This window comes from Podarcis raffonei, chromosome 10 (genome assembly GCF_027172205.1).
Source record: "Podarcis raffonei isolate rPodRaf1 chromosome 10, rPodRaf1.pri, whole genome shotgun sequence".
Lineage (NCBI taxonomy): Eukaryota > Metazoa > Chordata > Lepidosauria > Squamata > Lacertidae > Podarcis > Podarcis raffonei.
Window position 1 is genome coordinate 58,970,082 of NC_070611.1, and position 21,165 is coordinate 58,991,246.

At 42.7% G+C, this 21,165-nt stretch overlaps 1 protein-coding gene across 38 annotated transcripts in view; it reads left to right on the forward strand.

Moving 5' to 3' along the window:
• CACNA1C (calcium voltage-gated channel subunit alpha1 C) overlaps positions 1-21,165 on the forward strand; it is a 522,932-nt gene that overhangs the window by 50,039 nt on the left and 451,728 nt on the right. Inside the window, exon 1 of one of the 38 annotated variants that reach the window (XM_053405800.1) lies at positions 6,541-7,355. The exons of the other annotated variants lie outside the window; for them this stretch is intronic. Coding sequence (XP_053261775.1) covers positions 7,307-7,355 — 49 coding nt within the window. The 5' untranslated portion in view covers positions 6,541-7,306. Of the gene's footprint in view, positions 1-6,540; positions 7,356-21,165 lie in introns of those variants that run through there. 38 annotated transcript variants of the gene reach the window in all.

Genomic DNA, 21,165 nt, shown 5'->3' on the forward strand with positions numbered 1-21,165 from the left:
AAGTGGGTATGTTGCACCATAGCATCAAAGCTCTTTAATTCATTTTAATTATGCAAACATAAAATTATCATAGAATTGTAGAGTTGGAAGGGACTCCAAGGATCATCTAGTCCAACCCCTTGCAATGCGGGAATCTCAGCATGTAGTCCCCCATCCAATTTGAAACCATATTAAACCTTGCTATTGACCCACCCTATAAAATAGTGATAGTTGGAAAATGACCTTTCTCTCCATTTCATCCACTTCAGGAAGTGTCATTTTAATGATTACTGATTCATTCACACTTACTTGTTAAGATACTTGCAAGCCTATACTTATGTTCAAGGTGGCAATTTTTTTTAGTGGGAATAGACAATTCCATTGTATTCTATAAGAAGAAATGTTACAAATCTTTCAGAAGCATATATTGTGAACAATTCAACACAGTATTGCATTACTAACAGCATTTTTATTCTACCTTTCCTTCAAGCAGCATATTGTGGCTTATTATCTCACTTGCCTTCACCACAAAACTGAGAGGCAGGTTAGCCTAAGAGGGAGTGTCTTGCACAAAGCCACCCGGTTTGCTTCAGAGCTGGAATAATTTGAATACCTATCTCCTAAGCTATGTCCAACACTTGTGTTAACTACACCAAACTATCTCTGCCACACTTTAATAGACCCAACCAGCCAGCCATAATAATAATAGTAGTAGTAGTAATAATAATAATAATAGTAGTAGTAATAATAATAGTAATAGTAATAAGGATAATAATAAGAATAATAATATACCCCGCCCATCTGGCTGGGTTTCCCCAGCCACCCTGGGCGGCTTCCAACAGAATATTACAATAGTCTATTAAACATTAAAAGCTTCCCTATACAGGGCTGCCTTCAGATAATGAACATGACAAAGTAGAAGGTCAAAGGTCAGTGGTCATAGGGACACTGCTGTTCTTTTTGGGTGGGATTCCGTAAGGTACTGGCAATTCAGGTTACACAATTAAAGTCTGTTAGTGTTCTTGCACAACAAAGCCGCTTCTCCCACAAATTGCATTTTTTTGCAGTAAGGAAAGTGACAGGAAAATGCACTGGAAAGTGTGGGAGATTTATTTATTTATTTATTTATACATACATACATACATACATACCCCACCTTCTTCCCTGACAGGGGTGCCATGTCAGGGGTACCATGTCATCTAACCTCCCTGCAAACAGAATACAGTAGAATGAATGCTCATTAAACAGCAAATATTGCCATGTCTCCCTGCAAACAAATCAGGATGAATGCTCAATAAACAGGTCATCTGGAAGTACCCATAAATGAATAGGTGCACACAATAATACCCTCTCCAGACAGCACAATATGAGGTAGCACACAGCAGCATGTTCCTATTTCTATTATCAAAATTAGCATGAGGTCATAGAAGTGAAAGCTGATGTGTTTCATTTCTTAAGGTTGCTGGCTAGGTTTCTTTTCTTTTTTTTCTTACCACATCATGAATGCACATTTGGCTCCACTGTGTAACTCTTTTATTGTAGTAAGTTACTGACTGAAGAAATGCTGAATCAGGCAACTTTAATTTTATGATAAAAATTTCCTTGGGCTAAAGTAATTAGTGCCAACTTCATTCATATATATATATATATATATATATATATATATATATATATATGCTTTCTGTGCTGTTTTTCTACCAAGTCTTGTTTGCAGTAATTGGACTGAATAGTGTCCCATGATGGGAACTTTGGCAGGCAGAGGCAAGAGGACAGGAGAGAGATTTCTAGATGGAAAGGACAACTTGCGCATGTGCCTGTGTACATATGTGATTTGGCTGGAAGATGACATCAGACTAATGCAGTCCATAAATTTGTGGCTTCCTGAGCCACATAGGGAGAATTTTTTTAAAAAACAAAAACACCACAAAAGCCTGTTATTCCATTTTTTAAAAAAATCATGTTAAAGATCTGGGGGAGATGAGGTTTCTTAAAAAACAACAGAAAAGTATATCTCCACGACAAAATGAGAACGAAAGTCATGTATAATATACAATAGTGTCATACTCAAGTTGTGCTTACATATCTTCTTGGCCACCTGAATAAGCCTTAAGGCAGGTGTGGCTGCCTTGTTGCCTTCTAGTTATTGCTTGACTACAACTCCGGTCATCGCTGACCATTGGCTGTGCTGGTCGGAGCTGATGAGAATTAACATTCCACAACATCTGGAGAACACATTAGCCACCCCTGCCTTAAGGTGCTACTGTCATAGGCCACTTGACCATGTGAATATCAAAGAGAGAGGAAATCACATTGTGGTGACGTAACTCAAATTGTGTTGTGGAAGTTATCCCCCTCTATCTGGGAATAAGCACCACTGAGTAAACATGCATAGGATGACACTGTCAGTGTCCTCATAATTACCTGTTCCTTCCTGTTTATCAGCATCTCCGAGCAATGAGAACAATAATCTCTTCTTGGAAACAGCCCACATTGCTTGAACAGAAAGATGTTTTGGCTCTAAGCAAAATGCACGTCTCTTCTATCCATAGCGACCCTGGGCAGTGTTAAGGGCCTTTTCCACTTGAGTTTTCCTCGTGTGGGATGCTGCATGTGCATGTATGTTGTCCATGTGACTGTTACTGCCTCATAGGAAGCTGTGCCTTTTTAGTGATCAGGATGGTAACAGTTTTCTGTCTCTAAGGCCATGTGTATACCCTTAGAGAATTGTCATCAGATCATCATTACAACTACCATCCTGCTTAAGTTCATGATCCTGGGGAGAGGTTTCTGAGTGTACATTGCAACTATTCAGGGCGGCAAAATACCTTGATGGGTAGGTAGGAAAGGATAGGAAGAGTGGAAGTGCTGAGCAAAGAAGCAATGGGGAAGAGCAGGCAGGAGTAACAGAATAAATAGCAGTTTAAGAAGCAGAGACCCAAGTGAGGGTGCTTTTTTGGGGGTAGTATTTCATATTCTTTTATTCACATATAAAACCTTTTCAGAGCAGCTTCCATTCCAGATAAAAACCATATGAATTCAAATGGCATAAATGGTGGAAGAGGAAAGGCAGAGGATTGAGGGAAGAGATTTAGAAGAAGTAGGGATCTGCGGAAAGGGGAAGCCAGGAAGAATGAAGAGCTGGAATAAATTACTGCAGAAGGTTTAAGGTCAGGAAGAAATGGTGGGTTCTTGGTAGGAAGTATGTGCATAATGAATAAATGTGGAAGCCAGAAAACAGGGAGCCAGGGAATGTAGCTAGCTCTAAGAAACTGGGGAGAGTTTCCCACATTTCATATTGTTATGCCTGCCCCCACTCCAAGCAGCGAGATGTTCCAGGGGTACAGGTTTGCTTTCTTTGGAAGAAAGGCATATTACTGTTTGAGGGTAATGTTTGAGGGTTTTCAATATAGACAGATGGGTAAAGGTTGAGCATAGATAGAGGCCTGGCCAATACATTTTTGCACCTGTGGAAAAATGCAAAATGGTGCCTCCCTCCCCGCCAGGGAAAAAGGGGTGAGTGAAGATCTACATTGGGAACAAGGGGGGGGGGAGAAAGTTCTACACCTGGATCTGCTGCCCCTGTGGATCCTGCCACCTGAGGCAACAGCCTCACCTTGCCCCATGGGAGGGCCAGCCCTGGATGAAGCCACAGTTTAAACACTCCATCATACATCCAAATATGCCATCCCACATCAGAGCTCCACAAAGTGTATCCTTTAATGCTGTTAATTTACAGACTTAAAAGTATTAACCACACATGATATTAAATATGGCACCTGCAGTGAAACTGGTGTTTTAACAAAGATTAAAGCCAATTGTGGAATAACGTAAGAATTGCAGTAACTGCTCTGGTTCGCCAGAAGCAGCTTAGTCATTCTGGCCACATGACCCGGAAGCTGTACGCCCTCGGCCAATAAAGCGAGATGAGTGCCGCAACCCCAGAGTCGTCCACAACTGGACTTAATGGTCAAGGGTCCCTTTACCTTTAGCTTTAAGAAGAGCTCTGCTGGATCATACCAAAGGCCCATTCAGTCCAGCATCCTGTGCTTACAGTAGCCAGGCAGATGCCAAACATGTTATTTTTTTCTGTCCAGGCAGGGATTTTGTTGTTTAGTCATGTCCGATTCTTCGTGACCCCATGGACCAGAGCATGCCAGGCACTCCTGTCTTCCACTACCTCCCGCAGTTTCATCAAATTCATGTTGGTAGTTTTGAGAACATTGTCCAACCATCTTGTCCTCTGTTGTCCCCTTCATACCTAGATTAAATGTTCATTGTCTGGGATGGTGGGAAGTCTAACTCTGTTCCACTCAAGGAATTCCTTTCTTTAACCATTTAGCTCTCATTCAAACACATCCCCTAAATATCCTGGACTACTCACACTCTTTTGTCAAATCCAGGAATTTGTAACCCTCCAGATTTCGAACAGAGCAGATGGATTTTTAGCAGCAGGTACCAGATTCTGGTAGTGACAAATCAGTTAATGCTTTAATCCTCCATCTCTCGCTCATATCAAGAAGAGCCTGCCTATTTCAAAAGCACTACCTTCTGGTCAATTGCTAACACTTGGAAAGCCTGCTAGGACAACAGGACAGAGAAAGTGTTGTGATCACACTTGTGATGGGATTAAAAATTGAGCAGCTGTACCGCGAATGGCGGCGGTAGGAGGGGCATTTGGACAACTAAGTGCTGTTAATTTCCTTTTGAGATTTGTTTTCTCCTCTTCCCCAACCTGTTGTTGGCTGTGTGTCGTTCACAGTAATGTACCGCTGCGCTTTTAAAACTGCTTCGCTCTCCCGTCGCCGCCCTGTTCCCGAAGATGTCTGCTGCGAAGTATTCAAGGCAAAGGGACTTTTTCTAGCAAACTTCGCCGGGAAAAGTTCGCGCGTTGCCGCCTTCGCCACGAGCCCCTCAGTTCTCCCGCTTGTCCCGCCCCCAGCCTCCCACCGCCCAGTGACTGAGAAGACCCTCCAACCCTAAACCTTATTCGCATTGCAGACCCTCTCGCGGTGCAGCGAATAAGCGTGTCAGGAGCGGATCTGTTCGCAAAGGCGAGCGAACCAAGGAGCTACTCCTGCTGCGCCTCTAGCAACGAATCGCGCTCTGTAAGCCTGGATTTTAGCCGTTGGTTAGCGGCCTGCCCTTACGCACTGCTGGGGTGCAAGTCCCACTGAATTCTGCGGGGCTTACTCATGCGTAAGCGCGCAGCCCGGACGCAACGCGCGTGTATTGGGAACATAGGGAACAGGGCGTTCCGCGCGTCTTGCTTCCGAGTAAACACATATCAAAGCCGGGAGCTCGACGCGCCTCGCCGGCTTCTCGGAGAATCGCGGCGCTCCGCTAGCCAGCAACCCCCCAAGTGCGCAACTCAGACCCGATTAGCTTCTCAGATCGCTGCGATGGAGAGGTGGCGGCATGCCTGGATAAAGGGGGACGTGCAGTGTACGTAGACACACACACACGGCACGATCCACTCTGCACCGCTTGTTTAACATGGCAGCCCTGCGAGAGCCCCACATAAGGCGCGCCACACACGCGCTGCCTGCCTGCCTGGCTTCCCAGCGGGCTGGCCAGGAGCCATCAGCATCTCGGCTGCTTTGGGAAAGGTGGGGACGCCTAAAGAGAGCGGACTCCCACCCCAGCGACAGGCAGGATGGAGGTGGAACGCTGGGTGGAGGGGAGGAACGTCCCCTCCATCTCTCCTTCCAACCTCAGGTTTTTATTATTTTTTTTCGGTGTGTCTACTGTGGATTTGGAAAATCTCGGCTCAGTTAATCCGTTTCAACATCTGTGCCTCCTCTCTCGCCTCTGCTAGCGCTCTCTCTCTCTCTCTCTCTCTGTGTGTAGGTGTACACCAAGCTTCTCGGCAACAACTGATCAAATGCAACACACCAGCAACCCTTTTATTGCTATTGTGATGATTTATTGTTATTGGGTGCGTGTGTGTGTGTTCAACCCCGCCCCTAAAAACAAAACAAAACACGCCGCTCTAATAAAGCTGCTACAGATTCTAGCAACATTATTTTGTCCCTTCTTTAACATGCAGATCACAGATAAATTTCAGCGCTGGAAAATTGCAGGCTTTTTTTTTTTTTAAAAGAGAGAGCACAATATTGACAAATCGCACGGAGGGGGTCGATGTGGTTGGTGTGTGTCAGGGTTGCTAGAGCGGAGAAGAGAGGCGACCTGCTTCGTTGGGGAACCTGCTAACCGTCTGTTACTTTTTTGAAAAAAAACGTAAACCCCCATTTTACCTACCACGATCCCCCCTCCCCACTTTTTTTCCCCATGCAAGCCAGATTCAGCTTGCCTTCTTGACGTCATGTCTGTAGAAAATGTTTCAGCAGCGGCAGCGGCAAAAACACACCGCCAGGCGCAGTGAGCCGAGGGGAGGGGAGCGAGGGGCAGAGGGAGGCATGTTAAACTTTCAGATCAAGTCCTCCGGCTCCTAAAAAAAGCGAGGGGAGGGGCTTGCTGCCGCCGCCGCCGCAGCAGCTGGAACATCTGAAAGTGTTCATGGTGTCTGTCTGTCTGTCTAAAGGAGGAAGGAGGGGAGGGGGAGAGAAGCGGGAGCGAGTCTTCTGCTGAGGGAGGGGAGGGAGTGAGGGGCTGGGACTAGCGCTCTCTCGCTCTCTCTGCAGAAACAGCTCCCTGCCAACAGAGCGCGCGGAATTGGCTTCGAAGAGGAGAAGCAGCCGCCTTGGAACAGCTCTTCGAGGTCGCCTTTTTCTCTCAGCCCCGCTTGCTTCCCTCTCCTAGTTGGTGGATCTAAGCAAGAAAGACACTTGAACCCTCCTGAGATATTCTCTCTCCCCACCCCCCACCCCGCTCCAGCACTCTTCTTGGATGCGTATGAGTGTCCCCCCTCCCCTGCCCTCGGCTGTTTTCTCCCACCTTCCTTTCCCTTGCTGATCTTTTCTCCTCTCCCCCCACCGTCTCCTCTTTTTAAAACAAACAAACAATAAAGATCTAAAGGAGCCGCTTCTCCTTCTGCCGCTTCTCGACGGTGTGAGCAGCGGCCAGAGGTGCTGGGCTCAATTCTTTGGCAGGGTCCCGGATGTTCTCTGAGGATGCTTTGCAATTGCACTAAAGGAGGCAGTAGTGGAAAGGATCAGTTTTTGGGCTTTGATGCAATCATGGGAATCAGGTAATAACCGAACGGGGGAATTTTAATCGTCGCAGAAGCTCCGGTTTCTTCCGTGAACTGTTCACCCCATCTGCTGTTGCTTTTTCTTTTCTTTTTTTTCTTTTGGATTTGGAGGAATTAAAACCCTGGACTCCTGCTTGGGTTGTTTTTTTGGGGGGTGCTCCTCGTTCCTCTACTTAAATGGTCAATGAAAACAAGAGGATGTACATCCCAGAAGAAAACCACCAAGGTAAGACTGGGGGGTCTCTGGATAGAGGTTGTCTCCCCCCTCCCTCCGTCTCCCTCTCCTCCCCACTCTCCCCCTTACTGTCCTTTCCTTCTTCTGAAGATGCTGGAGAAAGCAACGTGAAGAGCGGGAGGGGAAAGGGTGGTGGGAGATGGTCCTCCGCCGCCACCACGCAGATGGGACCGCGGGTGACATGAGGAGAGATCTGATGCAGTGATCTTGTCAAGGCTGGTGGTCGCGGGAAACAAAACAAGCCCACCAAGCAACCCCCCACGCTTTTTCTCCCCCAGCCTTATCCTTGGCCAGCAATATTAAGCAAGGCAAAGTTGCTTTCTGGTGGTGGAAGAGCGTGTGGAGCTGGCAGGAGGGACGTCCAGGAGTTTGCAAGACCGAGGGTTGTTGCTTCAGTTCTCGTCATCGTTGCTTCTTCCAGGGCGGGCTAACCTTCCTCATAAAAAAAAAAACTACCATGTTTTTGGAAGCATGGAGGAGTTGGGGTCATTTTCGGGGCCCCTCCCAATGCCCATTCCCTTCAGGATTTTGCAGCCCGATCCAGTGCATGTTTGCTCGGAAGTAACTTCCACTAAGTTCAACTCCAAAGGAAAGGGCTGTGTGGTGGCCGTCTGCAGTCCTACGTACCCACTTACCCACAATTGAATGCAGTGGAGTTTACTTCCAAGTACGTCCGCATAGCCTTGCGCTGTTAGTAGAGGAAGTGGAACATTCTTAGGGATATCTGGGGTGGCAATGCCTCAACAGTTGGGAAGCAAAGCTATCGATCTCTTTCCCACCTCATTAATTGGAACCTAATTGCAACGTCTCGAAATTCCTTGCCCAAGAGAGGGCCGCCTAGGCTGCCAACCCAGTTACTTGTGAGTAAGCCCCATTGAACTCGATGAGACTTAAATATATGACTGCGCTGTTGGAGACTCGTTACCTCCTCCCTCTGCTATTCTCTGCCACCCATCACTCAGAGCACTGTGGCCTCCTTTTCATAGGTAGAAGGCAAATCCTGACGCCAGACAGACACAGGAGGGCTGCTGAGTATGCGTGTTACGTACATGTTATATACCCCAAAAGAGGGAGACCTCCTGTTGTGGTGGTGATTGCTTTTTAAACATTGAAAATATGGAAGACCCTTCCTTTTCTGTGGCCATCCAAGCCAAACATCCCTGGAGGTGCTTTTAAGAGCAGCTTGTGGGACCAAATCAACAAGGGTGGTCGGGAGATAACTTTTTTTCCCTTTTCTTCTAACTCTCCAAGTTATTATTGTCTCCTGGCAGTCCCCTCCAAAGGGGTTGTGATTTGGACCCTTCTGGTTAGCTTCTACTGGGTGGTTCCAACCCCACCCCTCTTGCTTAGATAGATGTACCAAAGAAACCCATCATCATTGTTTTAGTAGAGAGAAGTCTGCTGGCAGCTGTGTGTGTGTGTGTGTGTGTGTGCTTGTGCACATGCATGTCCTTAAGACCCTTGTTCTTTCCATCTTCTCTGCACTCCCTGATAAGGCAGGCTGCCCCTTACCTTTCCTCTTACCACCTGTCATTGCTCCTCTCATCTCACCCAGTAGCACCAGAGTGTTGAGATTCTTGGCACTGTGTGTCATAGGGTAGGAAGCAAGCAGTTATCTCCATGTGGAAATAGATCAATCCAGAGTATCTCCAGTTTAGTTTTTTTTCAAGTATAGGGATCTCAAGGTACCAAAGATAGGAAAGGCAGTTGGAGTTGACAGCACTGAACCAATGGCTCAGATACTTATTCTTTCAAAGTGGGAAATATATGTGCTTGAACTCTTTCTTTGCTTAGCCCTAAAGGGATTTAGGCTGCAATCCTATATCCGCTTACTTGGGGCCCTCTTGATTCAACTTGCTGGGCTTAGTTTTGAGTAGATTTATATGGGATTTCACTGTTAGTGGCACAAGGGTGTCCAGGTGGGGGAAAAAAAAGAGAGTTCAGGACACCTGCACGTTTTTATAATGGTGTTAAACAAGGAATCTCAGCAGGTGTGACATACCAGAAAGCTCCTACATTCCTTCTCCACATTTCTTAAAAGTGCAGAAGCCCTAGCCCCTTTTACACCTGGGCCATTCTTAAGGAGAGAGTGAAATCTACGTATATAAAAGTGTGCATTTGATTGTGGCACACTTATGTGTGTGTAGATTTTTAAAAAGTTCCAGTGGTCAAAATCTTGTAATACACCGACCTGAAAAGATTTTTTTTTTGTCATCACCATATCATAACAAGTACCCCAAAAAGGTGAGAGGCTGGGTCCGTTGCATCTCGTGCCCTGTTTTGCTTTTGTCCTCTTAGCCATGTGCTTCTGTCACGCACTAGTATGTGTGTGCTTTGTGCTTTGCTGCTGACATCGCTACTGATAAGTGGACCAAAACTCGGCCTCCATAGCAATATGCCAAATGCTATGGCAACCTGAATCCAGCTCCCTGCTTACCAGCTGCAGTGATTATATAATATAGAGAGAGCAGGGTTGCCATCCCTCCTTTCTTGCTGCAGATTAATTTCTTGTTGCTCCCAGGCAAAAGGCAACACTTTTGCAGTGAAACTCCACATTTTGTGGCGGGAGGAACACTATAATAATTTGTGTTTATTTGACACCCCCCCCAATAACATGACATGAGGGTTAAACCCGAAAATGATAACAAATAAAGAACCATCTGTAAACGTTTCATTTCTTGAAGGTCTTTTTGAAAACTTCCATCCTCACTAATAACCCTTTGCCTGATTTTAAACAATACAGTTATTCGTCACAAGTTTGCTACCTTTTTCCTCCAAAGGTCTCAGCCCCTAGGTTTTATAAGGATGGTCTCCATAGATTTTGTAGCCCAAACTATGTATTGGTTTGCGGTGATGATGGCGAAGAACAAAATTTACAACACACTAATCCTGGGATAGAGCGGTATAATTAGAGCAAAAGTGTTGAAAGGAAAGGATTAGAAAGATTATTGTAGAGGGAGAATCTGGCTGCCCATCTTCGCATTGGAAGAGTCTAATTTCAGGGAACTAGAATTTCTCAGGTAACATTTCCCCAGCAGTTTCCAGCACAGAAATGAATTCTTAGCACACATGCACACACACATGATAACCTGTGTGATAACTTTGGGTAAGATGAATCGGAGTAGGCCTCACCTGTCCTTTATTGTTGTGCTCATACCAACCAACTAATTTACCTGGCTTTCTGAACTGGAACTTAGGGAGTCAGCAAGCCACATGATAAGGCACTGGAAACTATATAATACAAACAGGAGGGTTTTGTTGTGATCCATCCACACCACTTAGTTTCTTAATTATAAAAATATGTGTTCTTTTTACATTGTTCTTTTTATTTAATATTTTTTTCTTTCCTACACTTTACCATAGGGTCCCAGAATGGGTTACAACAATAAAATATACAATTATAAAACAATAAAGTTGTGACCCTAAAACTTAAAAAAGCATTCTCATTCTATAGCTTACAGACAGAAATGTTATTAATATTTGGATTTAGCAGGACCCAGTACAATTTCTATTCCTCATTTATTGCAGGGAAAAAGAGGAGTTGTCTGTTACTATTTTTAAAAAATAAAAATAATCCTTCTGCATGTTTAATTGTCCCACCTAATAAACAATATTTTCAGGGGTGTGTGTGGAAATAATTACTTTTGACTGTTGAGCATATGTCTTTTTAGAATATATGTGTTTTTTTGTGCTGGATGATTGAGGACGTACAAGAAAAAGCTTTTTACAACCAGCTACATCATATTTAAAGTGGTTGTGGGATTCAGAATCAACTCAGATAGGTATCCGTAAGGTATTTTATTTTGAACACTTTGCACTGGTAAAACTACAGAGTGGATTAATTAGGGAGGAGGGATCTTGATTTGCAATCCTCTATACACAGTATGGAGTGCCTGGAGGTCAGCTGACCCATTTGAGTTACAAACTATGATTTCAGGTGTGCTTCAGAGCTTGTTAGTACATGGTGCTGGCTATATCATGTTGACAGAGAAAGGGGCTGTTATCTGGGGAAACATGCTGGCCCAAGAGTTCAGCAATGAGCCTTTCAGCTATTTCACGACAGGATTATGAAGAGGGGCATGGTGATGGATGGTGCTGTGGGGATTCTACCTCTGCCAGAAGGTGGTGCTACAGGGCTAAGGAGTAAAAAAAATCCTAAGTAATTGGAAAGCTCAGATCATATGTATATACCACTCTCCTGGGAATCCTGGGGACTGCAGTTCTGTGAGAGGCGATAGGTACAAGGGATCTCCAAACAAATTATCAACAACCTCGTCAAACTATGTGCTCCAGAAATCATTGGTCATGATGGGGAGCAATGATAGTTAAAAGTGATAGAAAGCTTGCATACATTTTCAGTGTAGATGTGTCCCGATTGTCAGGAGAGATTGCTTACCGATACTTGCCCATCCTATATTAATAAATGATCTACGCTAAAGGCAGGGCTCTCTGTTCTTCATAAACAAGATTCTCTAAACGATTTATGCAAAAACACCCGGAATGCTTTCTGTTCACTTTTGGGTTTTGCTTATGTTATGCCATTTCAGCAGATTCCGACTGGTTTCTTATGCTACCAGAACTAGGGCTTTTTGGGACGTATTCGAAACTAGGTCATCTTGTGGTCTCTTCCCCCTCCCACTTTTTATTGAAATTGTTCCTCATCAGTCTTCCCTGCGCCCCAGTCCCCAAATAACTTTCTTAACTATGTTACATAAAGGGATTTAGTCAGGATGCTACACATCAGGTTACTCTCCCCTCTTCTATAAGTCTTTGTAAACAAGTACCGGTAATATATTCCTAGCAGAGGAGAAGCCAGCATTTAAAGAGTGAAAGATTTTAGGCCTTAATTTCATATGTAAAAATTACCAGTGCATTTCCCCAAAGTTCATAATTTATGGTTGACTTTTGTTTCATCCTGTTACAACACAAGCTCACTAGAAATCCATCTACCCATTAATTCACTCTCGCTATTTCTTTCCTATGTTCAGCTCGACAACCTGACGTTGGACATTTTTACAATCCAGTCTTAAAGTGTGCTTCACCAGCATGAAAATTGTTAGGGTAGAGCATAAGTACAGCTACATCATTCTTTTTTTAAAAAAATATTCCAAGTAACATTTTTACAGATCAGTTTCATTTGTTGAGACATTAGTGTTACATTAGGAAGAAAATGGGGAGAGAGGTAGAGGGGGGAAAGGCGAGTGGGGGTGGGGTCGGGTGGCGATGTTTCTATTTTATTTAATATATGTGTGGGGTTTCGTGTCAGCATCACTTGTGCAGGTTTTCTGCTATTCGCTTGTGAAGTACAGCTACATCATTCTGATTACATCGCATATTATGACATAGCAGTATCCAAGCACCATTATGACATTGTTGCAGTATTAATCGCAGGCGTTTAGTGTTTGGGATGGAAGTGACTTCTCAGAAATTATGCTGATAATCTCTCATCTTAAATTGTGGTTTTTGTTTTGAGTTGCTGTGATTAAAAATCATGCGGTGTGATATATATTCGAAATTAAATTTGCCCCTAAATTTAAGAATTTATTGGATTGAGGTTAGGGTTATGAAGTTAGATTATGTTTATGCATCTAATTGTGAGGACATATATTTTTAGTTTTGTAAATGCTGGGCTCATATGCACACTGACCTCAGAGTAAACTCAATTGAACACAGTGGGCTTTACTTTTGAGTAAATATGTGTGTTTTGAGTAAAGATTGTGTTGCACTTCTAAGTACCCTCAGGTGCAGCCATTTAAGAGGTCCCCCTCTATCACTGGTTGTAAGGAGGAATTAAAAGTAATAACCAACAGGTGCTGCTTTTTGTTTTTGTTGCAGTTAATCTTGAATATATATCCAAAAGCAACCCTTTGAGTTTTGTTTGCTTGCTGAGTGTAAATGTGCTGGCGAACAAAATTACTGCAACACGTTATACGTGGGGCTGCCTCTGAAGATAGTTTGGAAACTGAGGCTGGTGCAGAATTCAGCGGCCAGGTTGCTCACTGGGGCAAGACGGTTTGAGCATGTTACACCGATTCTGGCCTGACTGCACTGGCTGACAATTAGTTTCCAGGCCCAATTCAACGTACTGCTTTTGACCTATAGCGCCTTAAATGGCTCAGAACCACAATACCTCAAGAATGGCCTCTTCTTATAGGAACTGATTCAAACCCTGCAATCATCATCTGAGGCCCTTCTTTGTGTGCCTCCTCCATGAACGGTCTGGAGGTTGGAGGTACGAGAGTGGGCCTTTTCTGCAGTGGCTCCTCATTTTTTGAATGCTCTTTCCTGGAAGGCTTGCCTGACTCCTTCATTCCATATCTTTAGACTCCAGGAGAAAAACATTCCTCTTCTCCCAAACCTTTGGCTAATTAAACAATTGATGGTCTTTTAAACTGTGTGTGCGTAGGGGAGTTATCAATTTTGTTTGTTTCTATGTTATGTATTTCTGCGTTTTTATATTGCAAACCACCCTGTGATCCTTGGATGAAGGGTGGTACATAAATTTAATGACAAACAAACAAACAAAAACAAACAAACAGTCTTTGCTATAATTCTATAGCCAATGATTACTTAGTCTTTACCCTCAAACTGTAACATTAGCATTTGGGAGTTAAAAAATTAGAATGCATAACTGAGACTCCCAGGAAGGTGATGGTGGGCAAACAGCTGATGGACAGGGAAAGGACAAGAGGGGTTGTGTATAAATTATTGCTGTGATCTTTGGTGCTGGAGAACCACAAAAGAAAAGGGTTAATCCCATCCTCATCTGGTCGAGTGTCCGCCTTTACAGAGACCCATCCTGTGTATATGAAGGGCTGTCCAGTCCAAGTCTGGTTTAAAGATAAAGAACCATAAGGAGGGAGAGCAGGAGGGGTCTTGAAGTTGCTCACAGTTTGCCACTTGAGCAGTGAACTGAGTAGGCAGACACAGAGGTCACCTGGTCACAGTCTTGTTCCCTGCTATGTGAGATGTATTCTGTTTCTATTTAAATCATAGCAATTGTTTCTAAATGTACATGTAGACATGTAAATTAGCATGTGCAAATTGTTATGCAAATCATTGTCCTCTTCTTTGGAAATGTGTACCTGGATACCCTAGTGTCAAGTCGTCTTGTGCTATAAGACGTTTCCAGACTGCGGTTGTCTGGGGGTAGGATTCAAACACAAATTCAGGCTGCAGAATTATAGTTGCTTGGGAGATCTTGTTCAACAAATCCAGTTCCCCAAAAGATTGAACAATAAGGAAAGTGATGGGAAATGCATAAGAAAATGTAGGATAATATAGCTTTGGTGCAACATCATTTAACCGGCACACAAATCAGAACAAGTGCTCATTTAATAGCCAACGTTGCCTCATCTCCCTGCAAACAAATCAGCATGAATGCTCAATAAATATGTTGTTTGGAAGCGCCCTTAGCTACTGTCATTGTATTTCTTTCTTTTTCTGTTTTCGCACAACAGAATGGAAAAGGCGAAATGCAAAGATCACTTGTGGGACAGGAGCATAAGGAAATGACAAATGTGTTCCCCGACCCAAAGTGTCCTACATAAAAAGCAGCTTTATAACCATGCTGGAGTTATAAGTGAACTGCAGCTGTACTTCTGTGCTCATTTTGGTCCTTCTGAAATCATGGCTGAATAGTAACACTGATGCGTGCATGTATTCAGGGGCATTCTGCACTCAACTCACCATAAAAGGATTTTTTTTTAAAAAAAGATGGCAAGCTTCGAGATAGAAGCTTTATTTAGGTTAGGCAACTGTCTAAGGGGCTCCTTTAATTGGTTCTAGCAGAGCTTTTCCTCTAGTGGCAACTCCGTTTAAACTCTTTAAGGTCGAATAAATTGCTCTGTAATGCTAAAAAAACCCCCAAACCCCACATATATACAGATGTTCCCAAAATGAGTAATCACCTTCTGTGCTTTCCCCCCCAAGTACCACAGGTTGTATTGAAGAATGGCTAATTGAAATATATTTTTATGGTTCAGGAACAGGGATATGTACTTGTCTTTAAAAGGGATCCAGCAGTATTGTTTCCTCCTTGTTTTCATTCCTCTCTTAGTCTATCTGAATTCAGATATTTCGATTGGGATGGGGGCACTCACATAGTAAAGTCCTCCCAGGGCTACAGCACTTCAGAATGTGGATGAAGGAATGGCATATCTATCTATCTATCTATCATCTATCTATCTATCTATCTATCTATCATCTATCTATCATCTATCTATCTATCTATAATATTGGTCTTGGTCTGATGAGACTTTAACACCTACTAAGATGGTTTTTATAGTGTTGATTTTCATACTGCTGTTCTTTTGATTGTTGCTTAATTATTTTATTATGTTGATTGTTTCTTTATGAACCCCCCTTGAAATGCTTACTGAAGGGTGTAAAGCTACAAAATAAATAGTGCCCTTTATCAAACTCTCCTGCATTTTGAAAGCTAGTAGCTCGGAAAGTCTGTCTTTAGGCTTCTCCCTTATACTCTTGATTTCCATGTTCAGTTTTTTTACACTGAGCAGCATTTAAAAAAGAAAAACATTTCCCTGTCCCTGAACTCTGAAATGGTATATGTCCATTTTCATTATATTTGAACTAGCCCAGTACAGGAACTAACAACAGTTGAGGGTTTGTTACACTTAAGCAACTGTTCATGCGAATGTGACCATACGCAAAATGCAAACTAACTGGGGTTTCATTACTAAACCATACTTTAATTATTACATGTGCTGAATGTTGTGACAATTTCTTATTAACTTGCTGTAACAATATGACGGTTGATTTGACTATGAAATAAAGTGCATTAGGCTGAAACTCAAAACAGACTTACTAGTAAGAAGTAACCTCCCTTGAACACAGTGGGACTTCTTTCTGAGTAAGCATGCCTAGGATTGTGCCAGTATTAAATTATTTGTCAGCAGGATGGAATCAATGAATGGCCATTTAATTTAGGCATTGGGCTGAACCCAACTATGCTTTGCTCAGAATTGACCCGCTGAAATTAATGAACTTAAGTTAGCCATGTCAATTAATTTCAATGGGACTACTCTGAGTCAAACTAACATTGGATACAACCCTTGGTTTATTACTATTATCATTGATTATTAGTATTATTCAAGACACTTATTCTAACCCTGTGTATTATTCTGACCATGTACTTTGGTTTAACTCAAGTTAATAATGACATTAAATCATTTAAAGGGTGCATTTCACACAGGAGCTTCCCTCTTAGGGCAAATAGAAGTTTCAGGGTGCAATGTTTCTGTCGGAAAAACAGTTCAGGGGAAAAGAATTAACTTCCTTTCCCCATGCTGTGGCCCTGATCCAGATAGGGGACCCTCGTGGCTGCTTTTTATTATTATAAAAAAGACATTTATAGGCAATCATGCATTTTACATATTATCTGGTTTGGTCCACTTTATATCTTACAACAACCCTGGACAATAAGGCAGTATTTTTATCTACATAATGCAGATTTGGGGGTCTGGGGTTGAGGCTCAGAAGTGTGGTTTGCAAATTTCACTGCAGATGTGAGATTTGAACTATAAGAGCGCTGGCTTTTAGCTGTTGTGCTGAAGTAAATTTCATCTGCAGGGAATGGGATCAACTAAAAAATAATCACAACTTTCTCATACCCTAAAAGATTACACGATAGAAGTGGCAATAAAAAAATCCTTCTTCTTTATAAAGGCATCTAATATTTCAATCTGAGGCAAGGGAAAGACTAAGCAAAAAGGTTACAAGTTCAAGGACTCAAACATAATGGCAGGGAGCAGCCTATTTGCTCTTTTTTATATTTTGCTCTAGTCTACATCCTATGCACTATATTACATTGATCAGCTCTCATTTGCTGGCATTTTTAAGCCTTCTGTCCCAAAGGTGCCCCACAAGGTGTGATGACCTGTCTTTCAATTTCAAATCCAGAAGTGAAAGAAGGTGCAGAGTATGGGTACCAACCTTTTTGGGCCAGTGGGCACATTTGGAATTTTTTTAAAATGTCATGAGCACCAGTCACAAAATGGCTGCCATGGGAGTGTGCATAACACAAAATGGCTCCATTGGGCACGTGGCATAACACAGAATTTCTGCCTTATCTAAAAGGGCAGAAAAGTTGACAGGGCCACAAAATGGTGAATATGTTCCCTTATCAGCCCCCCATCAATGTGGAAAAGGCACCTAGACCATTCACTGCTGCACTGACACACAGATAAAAGCTCTTTGCACCTCTTGGGTGGGTGTCCAGTCTTGGCATCCAATGAAATGTGAATATGTTAAAGGGGCTTGTTCCATACAGGAGAGGCTGAGCCAGTGTAAAAAATAACTGATCATGAATAGCCATCTCTTGTACACTGGAGAGTTTTGAGGACATACTGAGAACTTTCACAGGCACCATAGAAGGTACTGGCAGGCACATTGGTGCCTGCATGTGCCACACTGGCGACCGCTGCTGCAGAGGCAGTGGCAGCTGCAATAATGCAATTTGGTGTTGGAACATTTAAAAGGAGTGAGGACTCCCCTCATCAACCACCAACATTTTTACTCATCCTCACTAAATGGGTTGTTTATGCATTTTACTCAGCAGAAGATTCCACCATGTTCAATAGGGGTTGCTACCTAGTAAATGTCTTTCAACGTAAAACATATTCTGAAACATGCTTCTAGATTATTTAGTTCCCAGCATGTAACATTTGCCTTGGGGTGTTTTGGAAAACAAAACAGTTGAAAAGACTGAACATGACACCATAATTATAAAATAAATGTGGACTAATAAAGTAATTAAGCCAACATTTCTTCCTATAAGCATTACAAGGGAACAGGCTACCCTCATGTTGTTGATCAAATTTCAGATTTTTTTTTCAAGAGGAGGAGAAGAAAGAGAGAAAAGGGATGTCTGTTTTTCTCAGATGGATATAAAAGGGCATTTACAAAGCCTGCCTTCTCAAAATGTGATGCTTTATTGGTGAACTTGTGAAGTTCCCTTCTGCAGATTTCATGTCCAATTTTGTCAGACAAAATAAGCTTTTAAGATACATGGGGTAACAATTGCAGAGTTTGTCTCTGCAAGGCAGTCTGGGCATATCACATTCCAGCTGCATTTGCTCTCCTTCGTGCATTATTGACCACAATACTAATTCTGAAATTGTAACCTGTCTTAAATTATCTCATTACAAGTACCACAATGCATGTGTTGTAGATAAAGGAGGAGCAATGGTTTTCATTCTGGAGTTCATGTGACTTCACATAAAATTTATTTCAAAACCACAGGAGTCTCTGTGGTAAAAGGTTTAAGTGCATGACACATGTAAGAGAGCTCCACTGTGACACCCACTGACACTTCTGTGGTGGCTGTTCATGTGCTCAAATTCCAGAGCTATATAAGGGCGTGACTGGAAGCTCATAAATGTGATCCAGAATGTAAGAGACTTCTGTGCTACAGAAAGAAGCAGTAAATGGGAAGGAAAGAGATTGTTTCAGGGCTTGGGCTGGGAAGACTGGATGGTGGGTAGGAGGCAGAGCAATGCGGAGCAGTGATTAAGTTGGAAATGGAGGTCTGATGGGGGAAATAACCACTGAAAGTGAAGGTGGAGATACTGTGCTTTCATTTGCCATTTCAGTAGGGATGAGGGAGAAAATGGATTCACTTCACATTTAAAAGTGAACCTATCAAATTCTCACTTCCCCAAACAATTTGCAAATAGAAATACTGTCATTTTTCAAAATTCACACTTTACTGAATTTTGCAATGAGGTTTTCCAGTCAAGTAACATGTATAAAAATGCATGTAGTAGGTTAAGGTGTGCATAGAAATGCATATATAGCAGTGAAAATAATGTGCAAAATACATTATATTATGAAACAACTGCTTGGCACAATTGTGCGTATTAGGCAAAACTGCCTACAAAGTGTGTGTATTAGGAGAAGTTTGCACTAAAATGCTGATGAATTTTCACAAGGTCTTTTTAAAAAATTGCAAACTGATGCAGAAGTGTGGGGAACTGAATTTAAGCTGGGGGGAGGGGAGAGAGAAATTGAGAGAAATTGAAAGTGATAGTTTCACCCACCCCTACTCCTCCAGTTCCTTTGTAGCCTTCTCAGGTTACGCCATTCTGTGCTCCCCGAACTCATGTGTCCTTTTGTCAGTGCTTTCATTCTTGAGTCCTCTGTTTTTCCTCATCCTTGTCCTCTTTGCTTCCTGCTTTTGCCTGGCTTCCTTCAGGACTTTCCTCCTTCAGAGCAGTTATCTCAGCATGAGGTACCAGTTAAACACATTGATTCAGTTAAATGTAATGGCATTTGTACCTAGATCAAGATTTAATCAAAATCTACTCAGGTACATGTTCCTTCTCTATGCCCTGCGTAACCCCGCAGAGGTGCAATTCCATGTAAATAGCTTTTGCCTTGATTGGAATGTGGCCCACTTGAATAAACGAGTGTGTGGTGATGTAGGAGCATATATATAAATATTTAAAGTTTGAGAGGGCTAAGGAGATAGATAACATGTGTAAAATTGCCAGGAAAGATCACCACGCCATCTTAATGCACTGTGTTATCTGCATACTGCAGTATGGCACAAAAGCATTTCAGAAAACATCTGCAATCTGCATACTTAGTGTAGAGAATACAACACCTGCAGTTCTGGGGCACATACCTGGAACTTGAAGCACACACTTGGGAGATTATGGTAAGCCTTGGGTCTAGTTCTTGCTAAAATAGTAACCTCTGGGCTGTACCATTCAAGACTATAAATGGGGGTTCATAGAAATGAATGCTCCCTGCACACGAATGTTTCCTCCATGCAAAACACTGCAACTCATGGGAAAGAGTTCTGGTCTACCCTTGTTCCTGACTTGCTTTGGGAGGATAGAAAACATGTTGCCATTGGAAACAGAGGGATGTAAATTTGACTTGGGTGTTGTGCTGTCTTACTTTATATGGGCTGGCATATGCTACCATTGCATTGAATAAACAAATAATGGAACTTTTAGGCTTTAGAAGAAAACAGAAGGCCACAATCCAACACAAAGTTCAGTCACCTAAATTCAGTTTTTTCAGTTACGATCCCTCCCCTCCATTTCCCAGATTTCTGCTGTAGTGCACAATAAAGATTAGGGGATTGTCCCATGAAAAGACAAATGTATTTTCAGCCCAGCTTGTAAACACAATCACCCTGGGAGCAGCTTGGACTGTGCTGGTAATGAGTTGATTTCTGTAAGCTGTGCTTGACTAGCAAGGGACAGTATGAGACTCATTACACATGCTAAAGCAATTTTTGGTCATCTGCATACTATCGCTTGCTTTTTCCTATAGGACTAATTGCAGTCGTTAACAGTCAACAGGTTTACCATACCCATTGAGTCAATCACCCATCTCCTACTACCCTTCTAAGAAAAACCCCACCCCACCCTCCCACTATATAAGGGTCTCGTGACTTCTGTTTCAGTGTATCTGAAGAAGTGTGCATGCACACGAAAGCTTATACCCAGAACAAACTTAGTTGGTCTCTAAGATGCTACTGGACTATTTTTTAATTTTTCATTTCAACTGCGTCAGACCAACATCCTGACAGTAAGAGCTGTTCGACAGTGGAATTTGCTGCCAAGGAGTGTGGTGGAGTCTCCTTCTTTGGAGGTCTTTAAGCAGAGGCTTGACAACCATATGTCAGGAGTGCTCTGATGGTGTTTCCTGCTTGGCAGGGGGTTGGACTCGATGGCCCTTGTGGTCTATTCCAACTCTATGATTCTATGATTCTATGATTCTATAACATGGCTACCTACCTGAATAATTAATGGTCAGTTATATTTTG